At 46.5% G+C, this 11,013-nt stretch overlaps 1 protein-coding gene across 3 annotated transcripts; it reads right to left on the reverse strand.

Moving 5' to 3' along the window:
* Nucleotides 1-894: 894 nt before the first annotated feature.
* On the reverse strand, nt 895-10,680 carry LOC147881930 (acyl-UDP-N-acetylglucosamine O-acyltransferase). Of its 3 annotated transcripts, none has more exons than XM_087401852.1 (4): nt 10,478-10,680; nt 9,036-10,336; nt 1,370-1,564; nt 895-1,238 (listed from the first exon to the last, which is right to left on the reverse strand). In XM_087401852.1, the coding sequence occupies exons 2-4, from the start codon at nt 10,008-10,010 to the stop codon at nt 1,017-1,019; spliced, it is 1,392 nt and encodes a 463-aa protein (XP_087257978.1). In that variant the 5' UTR covers nt 10,011-10,336; nt 10,478-10,680; the 3' UTR covers nt 895-1,016. The 3 variants fall into 3 exon arrangements, with proteins under 3 accessions (XP_087257978.1, XP_087257976.1, XP_087257977.1); XM_087401850.1 differs by having other exon boundaries at nt 1,370-1,624; XM_087401851.1 differs by lacking the exon at nt 10,478-10,680 and having other exon boundaries at nt 1,370-1,624; nt 9,036-10,460.
* Nucleotides 10,681-11,013: the final 333 nt, after the last annotated feature.

The following is an 11,013-nucleotide window of genomic DNA, read 5'->3' on the forward strand; positions in this document are numbered from 1 at the left end:
ATACAAATTGAGAAGGACCTTCCAATTTTAGAGTTTGCTTATAATATGGCAAAGCATTCAACTAAAAGCTAGAGTCTCTCTCTCTCTCTCTCTCTCTCTCTCTCTGAGCTTATATTGTAGGAATGCACTTGTGCATTCTGCATTCTGCATTCTCTCCCCCCCCCCTTCTCTCTCTCTCTCTCTCTCTCTCTCTCTCTCTCTCTCTCAATTTTCACTTTTCAGTTAGCCAGGTTACGAAGAAATGCCACATGTAATGTCCCTCGTTAACGAGCTGTTCACACAAATTGACAAGAAAATTGGATAACAATTTCAATATTCAGGAAGAGATTGCAGAGCACAAGGCAATATCCAATAATGCCACAATACTTACAATTGCTGGACTATAGATGCTACAAAAGAGATTGTCATACAACAGGAGAATTTGAGGAACGTCAAGGAACGATTTTGGATAATATCTGTAGTGTTTATCAAAGAGGCAACGTGGCAGTAAAGTTGCGATTCTGAGACAAACTCTCAAATTCAAAAGCAGGAAGATTTGGATAGTAGGGGAACTCTCCTAGAACAGAAAGCCACAGCACTCACTAAAGTCAAGGAAGCTAGGAATATGGGCATTGTATGAAAACGAGAGAGCAGTTATCAAGACTTCAAGCCTAAGCCCAAACCTGCTCATCATTACACATAAGTAGCAAAATTTGAGTTCATGTTATTTTGACAAACTATAACAGAAACTAAATATGCTTTTTGCAAATTTAAGGGTGCTTCATGCACTCCTCTCGACTACTATGTTAATACGACTTTCTGTTGCATGCTCGTGTTTTCTAATCTTTTCACAGTGTGGAGAGAGAGAGAGAGAGACACAGAGAGAGAGAGAGAGAGAGAGAGAGAGAGAGAGAATTCTTCATAAATAGCCTTTCTCGAAACATTATAATAAAGTTTAAATACATCACAGCTGATGTGCTAAAGACTTAAAAAAAGTCCATAAGGCACACTGCCAAATAAGCCTCTGAAAGTTGCACTCAAACACTCATCTCGGATGAAAAGGGAGATCTCAGAAGAGCACTTGCAGCCAAAAAGTCTAGACTACCTGCAGCGTAAAACTGCACAAACCCAAGAGGTAAAACCTTACCTCCCGACTCTAAGTCAGAAGGGAAAAATAAACCAGCACTGCTCATTTGCTGCTCAGGGTTGTCCATCCTAGATCTGCGTGCTTGGATGAGCTCCAAAATCCATTCAAACACCTGCATTTTCAACAAAATCCTGAGTCACTCATGCACACTCACAGCTGACTCTGTCCCCCAATCCCTTACAACCCCATAAATGTATACGCCTCCTGTAAGCACATGCACACAAGAACAGACAAAACCATCACCTGTGCAAGACGATAACGAGGTTCCTCCAACTGATTACCCTGAAATTTGGCACCGGTGCCTTGACACTCCGGACAAAACATAAGCTCCTTGCTCCCAGCTGTAGCTTTTGTTCTGCCTCTTTGTTGCTTTACATTAATCTGGCCTCTCATCCTACGAGCATCACCTATACAACTAATGGATCGAGCACTCCAAAACTTTGCTTCACAAAGAAGAATCCAATCTATCAAACATGATGTGTGGAATACATGAAAAGCCTGTATGAGCAGCAGACAATCTCAATCACCAAAGGAACCAAAAAATTGACCTATTTGCAATTGTAATGAAAGTTTGAAGGGCCTAAAGACCAAACTAAAGCAAACTTATCTACAAAGTAACATGTTTTGTGCATCTTGCGTTAGATCAAGCACTTGCTATTGCATTGATGTTTTTTTGGGAAGGTCCAGATACAATTTTAACACCTAGTTCTTCTGCCCCTTAACAGCGATACCATCAAACTCATTGAAAATATATTTTGCAGGCTTGGCCGTATATGCCAGCGAGTCATGAAACTTGCTTAAATGCAATCAGTTTGAATCATTTGGTCTATGTAACATGCAATGTAATATATTTCCAAAACAAGTACTCTTCATTACATTTCTGTGCACGCTTTGCTACAACTGGTTATTGCAGATCTGAGAACTGGCCAGCACATGAACAAGGCCAATGGTACAAGAGACGACAACTTCTACCAGTTAATTTAGGTTCTTGCGTAACATGCTCTTGCATCGGCATACAATTGGGTTAGACATTGCAAGTTCCATGTAAGTTTTTGCATTTAGTCATCTTTAAACACTTCATGCATCAGCATACAATTGGGTTAGACATGGGCATATTCATAGCTATTGAAACTTTAAAGTAGAATCCAGAAGAACTCATTTTCTCATTTTCTTATGGAGCTGTAGCTACTATGACATCCCCCTGTTAGAGACTCACTGTTCCCACCTGTGAGCCCCCGTTTTGTGGGGACAAGGGGCAGTGAAGGTAAGATGGGATGGGAAAGAGAGACTCAGCAAGCAGCAGCATTTTGGGGGGGGCTCCATGCCTTCCTAGAGGCAAAGGACTGGCTGCACAGGGCGCCCTTTTATAGGGGCCTGTTGCAGGACCAGTCGGTCCAACCAGGGCCACCGACCAGGGCCGACCCTGGTCGGTTTTACAGACTGACCTGGTCGGTCCCCAGTCAGGGAACCGACCCTGCTGGTCGGTCAGACCAACAGGCCTGGGCAGTGCCTATAAAAGGCCCACACATCCCTTCATTTCAGTTATCCAGTGCAGGACAGAAAGCCTCTGATTTGGGCTGTGCTGTGCACTCAGATTTGACATCTTCTGACAGAGAGAATTCCTGCAGTTTGTCTCAGCACTTGGCTGAGTTTTGTATTGCTCTCCTGGAGCCAGTTTTCTGCCCACCATCCGGTGGATGAATATATTCTCTCTCTGCCTAAGTTTTCTCTGAGTGAGTATTGTATCTGTGATCAGTTATCTGAGTTGAGTGTTGCTAGAGTGGGAGAGGTCTTGGCTGGAGGTTAGAGTGATTCTTTCCTTCTGTTTTCTAACATGGTTTCAGAGCCATAGGCTCCCGACTCTTCCTCATCAATATCACTCTCTGAAGGAAGGACTTCCTTGGCTGTAAGGCAACTCTGTTTTCAGCTCAGTTCAGTACAGAAGGTCAGTTCATTTATTTCTGTTTCAGTTTTTTCAAGTTCTGTAGCTATTCACCGAGATGTATCAGCGATCAGAAGCCTCTACATCCATTGCTCGTCCTTCCTCCTTCTCCAGTCATCTTCCTTCTTCATTTATCCCTAATTTCGGTGAAGCTGGAAAGCTTGATGGTACAAACTTTCCAATCTGGAAAGTCAAGATCCGAAGCCATCTGTTGGCACGGAGGTTGTGGAAGATTGTCAATGGTACTGAAGAAAAGCCGGAGGATATTGTGGACAAGAGAGGTGAAGTTCTAGCTGAAGCAGATGCAGATGAACTCTGTGCATGGGAGGAGAGGGATGCTCAGGCCTTAGCAATGCTTATAGGCACGACAGCAGATTCTGTTATTCCTCATATCCAGTTGGCAGAAACGTCTTCAGAGGCGTGGACCATACTGAAGGAGTTGTATGAAACCGATAATACAGCTCGTATCATCACATTGCAGCATCAGCTTTATAACCTTGATATGAATGAGGGTGACAGTGTTCATGATCATCTGACGAAGGTGAAAGTTGTGCGGGACCAGCTCGCAGCGGTTGGTCAGAAGGTGGATTCGAGTCAATTAGCATTACTCACACTCCACAAGTTGCCATGGAGTTTCAAAAGTTTTGTGACTACGGTCACTGCGGGTCAACGGACAAAGCCAATCAACTTTGAGGATCTTTGTCCACTCCTACTTCAGGAGGAGGCCCGAGAGAAACTCTTTACGCAAACCGACGAAAAGGCATTGGTTGCCAAAGACAAGCCTGGCAAAGGCAAGTCAAAGGATTCCAAGAAATCAGAGGACGCTGAACGTAAGAAGAAAATGAAGTGCTTTTACTGTGAAAAGCTTGGCCACTCTGCCAAAGAATGCCGGAAGAAGAAGGCGGATCAAAAGCGGAAAAGAGAAGCCAAAAACAAAGAAGAGCCTAAGAGTGATTCTGCCAATGTGACAACTGGTCAGTTATTCTTACTCAGTGATTATTGTTCAGCTTATGCAGTTAGTGAAGGAAAAGAAGGTTGGTATGTTGACAGCGGTGCTTCTAAGCACATGTCCAACAGAAGGACGTGGTTCAAAACCATGGACAGTACACACTCGGATTCCAAAGTTTCTGTTGGGGATAGCCGGACATGTCCTGTGAAGGGCATAGGTAGCATTCCTTTCATTACCACGGCGGGTGAGGAGAAGGATATCTCTGGAGTACTTTATGTACCCGATCTGTAAGTCAGATGGACAAAAACAACATGGCAGTTCTTTTTCAAGATGGCAAGGTTACCGTGACATCCAAAGGAAGTGGGCAAGTGGTGGCACAGGGTGTTGAAGAGAATGGACTGTACCGTCTCAGTGCAATGTTGGTTCATGATCACGGAAAGTCCAAACTTTGGCATGAGTGCTTCGGTCACGTCAGCTATGGAATCTTGGCTGAAATGTCAAAGTCAAAGATGGTGGATGGACTTCCACCAATTACAGGCAAGGATGATGTCTGTAGGGCTTGTCTTGAAGGCAAGCAGCACAGGGATAAGTTCCCACAAGAAGCTTCGTTTCGGGCCAGCAAACCACTTGAGTTGGTTCACGCCGACATTTGTGGTCCAATGTCTACTGCATCATGGGCAGGATCCAGGTATTCACTTCTCTTTGTGGATGATTTCAGTAGAATGACTTGGGTATATTGGTTGGCTAAAAAAGTCTCAGGCTTTTGAGAAATTCAAAGACTGGAAGGCTAGAGTTGAAAAGGAGACAGGGGAAGATGTCAAGACATTTCGCACAGACAGGGGGGGAGAATTCACCTCAAGTGAGTTTAATACATTTTGTCGCAAGCATGGGATCAAGCGACAACTCACCACAGCACATACTTCTCAGCAAAACGGGGTAGCCGAGAGAAAGCATAGAACCACCACTGAGACGGGGCTTGCTATGCTCCGAGGGAGAAATCTTTCTAAAGCCTATTGGAGTGAAGCTATCAATACAGCGGTACACATTCTCAACCGTACCAAGACGAAGGCCGTCAAGGACAAGACTCCATATGAGGCATTTTATGGTAAGAAGCCCTCTATTTCTCATCTCCACATTTTTGGTTCTAACGCGTGGGTGCATGTGCCCAAGGAAGATAGGACCAAGCTTGATTCCCGAAGCAGACCATGTATCTTTGTTGGGTATAGTGAAGAATCCAAGGCCTACCGCCTCTTCGATCCAGTAAAGAAGCAAATACTCATCAGTCGTGATGTTGTCTTCGCGGAAAAAGAACCTGAACCCCAGGAGGAGCCTCAGATTGAGGAGGAGGAGATTGTTCAACAACCGATCCCACCCCGTCCCAGATTGACCATTCAAGAGGTTACCCAATCAAAAGCTGATATTCCACCCGATACACAGGAAGAGCAAGATGTTCCCGCAGAGGTTCCCGTTCCTCCTCCCACAGAGAAGCAAAAAAAGTTGCCCCAATGGTACCTCCGGACATTGGAAGAGTCTCGTGTCACCTCATTACCTGAGAGTAGCAGTTCCGGAATGCGTCGGTCTCAACGTCTTCAAAAGACCCCATCCGTGAATGTTGCTTTGGTGGCTCAGATTGTTGAGCCAAGAACCTTCGCGGAGGCGAAAGACAATCCCGAAGGGCAGGCTGCCATGCAGGCAGAGATGGATGCTATTCTGAAGAACCATACATGGGACTTAGTGGCCAGGCCCCTTCGACGGAAAGTCATCGGCACTAAGTGGGTATACAAACTCAAATACAAATCTGACGGCAGCTTGGATAAGTATAAAGCCAGGTTGGTTGTGAAAGGTTTTGCTCAAACTGAAGGCATGGATTTTGATGAAACTTTTGCTCCCACAGCCCGCATGGTTACTATCCGGACAGTGATTGCCCTTGCTGCCCAATTCCAGTGGCCTAATTTTCAAATGGATGTGAAGTCCGCATTCCTTAATGGAACCCTGGAGGAGGAGGTATATGTGGAGCAGCCACCGGGCTTTCAGGATCCACTGTCCCCATTAAAGGTCTGCAGGTTGAAGAAGGCGTTATACGGGCTGAAACAGGCCCCCAGAGCTTGGTACCACAGGATTGATATATTCTTTCAGAAGATTGGGCTCAGTCGGAGTCCTTCTGAGGCAAACCTTTACTTGTTCATTGAGAAGGGATTGGGATTGGTACTCATCCTCTATGTTGATGATCTTATCTTGACAGGTGATCTTGTCAAGAAGATTTCACAGGTCAAGGAGCTACTCATGTCTGAGTTTGAGATGACTGACCTTGGGTTATTACATTACTTCCTTGGGATTGAAGTAAAGCAGGCTAAAGACAGGATTTTCATTTCCCAGGAGAAATATTGCAGAGAAATTCTGAAGAGATTTCAGATGGAGGATTGCAGAACAGCATTAACTCCCATGGAGGTTGGGCTGAAGCTAAGTGTTCACGACACATCTCAGCTGGTTGATACTCTTTTGTATCGACGATTGGTAGGAAGTTTGCTTTACCTTACCAATACGCGCCCGGATATTTGTTATGCAGTTGGGTTATTATGTCAGTTTTCTGCTTCTCCCAGGAAGAATCATTGGAATGCTGGTTTACGTGTGCTGAGGTATCTGAAGGGTACTTGCACCTTTGGGATCAGCTACACCAAAGGCATTGAACTAGGCGGGTTTTGTGACAGTGATTGGGCAGGTGATGTGGACACCAGAAGGTCGACGACAGGATATTGTTTCTTACTTGCATCTGGAGCCATCTCTTGGCTAAGTAAGAAGCAACCCACAGTATCCCTTTCATCTACAGAGGCAGAGTACAGAGCCGTGTGTACAGCCGCTTGTGAGACATTGTGGTTGCGGTGGATTCTGGAGGACATGGATGTGTGTCAGGAGAATGCGACAGTGCTGATGTGCGACAATCAGAGTTGCATAGCTATTGCAAAGAATCCAGTGTACCATGCGCGGACCAAACACATCGAAGTTCATTATCATTTTGTTCGAGAGCTCATCATCGACGACGTGATCGAGCTTATCTACTGCCCGACCGCCGACAACTTGTCCGACCTTTTCACGAAGGCACTCCCTCGAGAACAGATGGAGCACCTCATCAAACGCATGGGGATTGGCCCACAGTTGTGACATTGAGGGGGGGTGTTAGAGACTCACTGTTCCCACCTGTGAGCCCCCGTTTTGTGGGGACAAGGGGCAGTGAAGGTAAGATGGGATGGGAAAGAGAGACTCAGCAAGCAGAGGTAAGATGGGATGGGAAAGAGAGACTCAGCAAGCAGCAGCATTTTGGGGGGGGCTCCATGCCTTCCTAGAGGCAAAGGACTGGCTGCACAGGGCACCCTTTTATAGGGGCCTGTTGCAGGACCAGTCGGTCCAACCAGGGCCACCGACCAGGGCCGACCCTGGTCGGTTTTACAGACTGACCTGGTCGGTCCCCAGTCAGGGAACCGACCCTGCTGGTCGGTCAGACCAACAGGCCTGGGCAGTGCCTATAAAAGGCCCACACATCCCTTCATTTCAGTTATCCAGTGCAGGACAGAAAGCCTCTGATTTGGGCTGTGCTGTGCACTCAGATTTGACATCTTCTGACAGAGAGAATTCCTGCAGTTTGTCTCAGCACTTGGCTGAGTTTTGTATTGCTCTCCTGGAGCCAGTTTTCTGCCCACCATCCGGTGGATGAATATATTCTCTCTCTGCCTAAGTTTTCTCTGAGTGAGTATTGTATCTGTGATCAGTTATCTGAGTTGAGTGTTGCTAGAGTGGGAGAGGTCTTGGCTGGAGGTTAGAGTGATTCTTTCCTTCTGTTTTCTAACACCCCCCTGAGTCATCAGCGTCCAATGGTGGATGTAGACCATGTATAAACATATGCTCTCCCGTATACATATCCACATACCCACACATACTTGAGCATCCATTTATACAAAGGTCTTCGTACTGAGTTTCTGTCAGCACTCAGGAGGTGAAGGGCAGACTCAGCCGTGACAAAGGTTAGCACTAAAGGAGAAGGCTAATCTTCATTCAAGCTACAACAGCTTCATTTTAGTCTCTCCCAAACGAGCATTTCTCAGCAAAAAATGCTCACACAATCTAGTTAATAGGGCAACGCACCACTTAAGATAAAAAAGGACTTATTGCAATATCAGCAAGCCACAACATGGACGACAACTTCACAAGTGAAAATTGTACGTCTGCTAATATGGTGGGAAGATGAATTCAGAAACATGCCCAAACTCATCCTCTGAACACACAACACAGGGTGCAGTATCAATCTCATGACAGTCACAAGGTTGAAAACCGTGACCTCCATCACTCACTCTCTCACACACGCGCGCGCGCACACACACACACGAACCACAGGATGACGCCCAACACGAGACCAGCGCACAGCCGCACCCAACAGTGGGTGTAGACCATAGTATAACATATGCTCTCACAAGGCGATGCCTAGCATGCGACCGGGGTACAGCCGTACCAGCAGACAAATAAGCCCTTGGAGACACCCACACCGATCACAGCCCCCTTTGCTCTTGATTCAGATATACCAAAGCACACAGATGGGGACCACTAGGATTCCAGCATGTCTTAAAGATGATTGATGTGTAGATGGATAACCAACTAGTTGGCAAAAATGTACGGCCTTACACTACCCGGTAGGTGCAGGCTTATCATGTAGCTTGAATAAGTTTGGGTTTCATAGACCCTTTCAGGACATTCAGGCCTATCATGTAGTTTGACCTTTTAAGGTCATTAATACAAACCTCTCTCTCTCTCTCTCTCACCCTCCCCCCCCTTGCCCCCCACAAATTAATACAAATGAGTAAGTTTGGGTTTCATAAACCTTTTAAGGACATTAGTACAAATTCTCTCTCTCTCTCTCTCTCTCTCTCTCTCTCTCTCTCTCTCCCTTGTGAAGATGATAAGATGCAAAAACTCCATGCAAAACATGAGGAGCTCAGTCTGATTCCATAAACCATCCATGCACAACTTACCCCTCGGTTATTTCTGCTGCTGCACATCATTTGGCCTGTCTTTGGGTTCAGTAATGCAGCAACGTCTTTGCCAGGAAGCATCTGCTGATGACATATAAAGCATAGTCTCTCCAATGCGTTCAGTCTTCTTCTTTTCAGTGCTTTGCGGAGTGCTCTTTGAGATAGATTTTTTGAGAGCAGGAGTCCGCCCTGTCCTGCTTCTTTTTCAGAGTAGTCCTCAATAGGCTGACTGGAAAGAGTTCCTTCGGCAAACTGATCAGATGCCGGTCGACTGTTGAGCTCTACACTACGTATTCCTTTCTTCCAGAAGTCGAAAGCCTGCACCTTCTCTTTGGAAGTACTGCTACTTTTCTTTATTATACGAAGCGGCTTCCAATTGCCGCTCCGTCCGATGACGTCGCTGTAAGGAAAAATTACCACTGAGTACGCTGGATTTTCTGTTGCTCCACTTGTTTGCGCATCAGATACTTCTGCACTACTCTTCCCCAGCCATTGGCACCAGACCCCCTTGACCAGCCGTGAAGCTTCAAATTGCGCCTCTTCTAGTAGAATTTGCCCAGATCCAATCCATTCAATTGAAGAAGGAGGAAACGCACTAGCAGAATTGCACTCTAAAACAGACAATGAAAGAGCCGGTGAGTTAGTATTCGTTTTTCCATTAATCCTGCCCACAGACTCCTCCGGCTCGCCAGACCCTGAAGCTGCTTGCACGTCGGAAGAACAGGCCGAAGACGATGCCGCGAGAGCACGGCGAGAGTGTTGATTGCCTTTGAGATGATCCGCCAAAGCGGCATCACTGTAACAGCGAGTCGAACAAAGTGTGCAGAAGAAGATAACTCGACGTCCATCACGCCGGAGCTCGACACTTTCATGCCCATGCTGCCTTGCATCTCTCAAGACTGCTCTAGCAGCACCTTCTTTGACACCAACACCAAATCTATCCCCATCAACGCGCGCCCTTTCGATTTCTAGCATGATAATGATTCTAGGCACAAATATATCCGTTGCCTACATGTTGACTGCGAGGCGAGGGCCATCTTTCACACGCTCAGGTGTCGTTGAATCTATCCCTGACGCTTCAGCACGACGAATTCTTGACAACGACGACGTATTTGCGGTATGCATAGCCAATTTCCACTTGCTGTCTGAGGCCAAAACTGCGTTTTCTGATATCGGCTTTGCCGATGGGCTTTCATACGTCCGTCCATGGCGATAACCGAAATTCGGAGAGCTTTCAAGCCAGAGGAGACGTTCGATACCATGCTCCCTCTCTCCATGTTCGAAAAGGAAACCCTTGCGTCCTGCGCCAGAACGACGAACGGACGATGGATCACAAACAATTTCGCTTCAAAGAAGAAATTCTACAACAAAAGGCAATCCGAAATGTCTGTGGTGGTAAACATGAGCGATTCGGGGGGAGAAATCGGAAGCGAAAAGCTTACAGGAGAGCGGGTCAAAGCCAGAGGAGGGAGGGCGAGAGGGCAAAACTATCCATGAGAGGGAGGGAGGATCGAATTTGTGAAGGAAAATGGAGATTGGACGTGGGAATTGATCAAGAGAAGAACGAATTTTTGGCGACGCGAGAGAGAAGACACAGGAATTTTTGCTCACAAAATTTGCGATGCGAGAGAGAAGCTCCACAGAAATCTGCTCACAAACTGTTTGATTCATGGCAATGGGCAGATATCTCATGGTCATCATGCCACTCATGTCATGATCATCATGGTTACTCATTTCATGATCATCATGGCACTCATTTGTATGATGCTGCACACTTGACACATGACGCCACCGCACTCCCACATGACCCCTCACCACTCGCCCTCCACCGCGCCTCGTCAGTTCGGTTTTCACACCACCCCGCCCCGCCCGTCGAGCAGGAATCAAAACTGGAGGATGGTGGTGGTTTCGTGGTTCACACTTCTAACCCCCCCGTCACATCGGCCTGCTAATTTATGTTGCCAAACGTGCGATTGGT

This window comes from Dipteris shenzhenensis, chromosome 30 (genome assembly GCF_047967505.1).
Source record: "Dipteris shenzhenensis isolate YYH24624 ecotype China chromosome 30, Dip_SZ_1.0, whole genome shotgun sequence".
Lineage (NCBI taxonomy): Eukaryota > Viridiplantae > Streptophyta > Polypodiopsida > Gleicheniales > Dipteridaceae > Dipteris > Dipteris shenzhenensis.

Coding starts and splice junctions, on each gene's coding strand:
- LOC147881930 (XM_087401850.1), bottom strand. CDS start 10,010: ATGCTAGAAATCGAAAGGGCGCGCGTTGATGGGGATAGATTTGGTGTT. Junction 1,625..9,035: donor GCAGCAGAAATAACCGAGGG/GTAAGTTGTGCA, acceptor CTGCTCATACAG/GCTTTTCATGTATTCCACAC. Junction 1,239..1,369: donor CTCGTTATCGTCTTGCACAG/GTGATGGTTTTG, acceptor TTGAAAATGCAG/GTGTTTGAATGGATTTTGGA.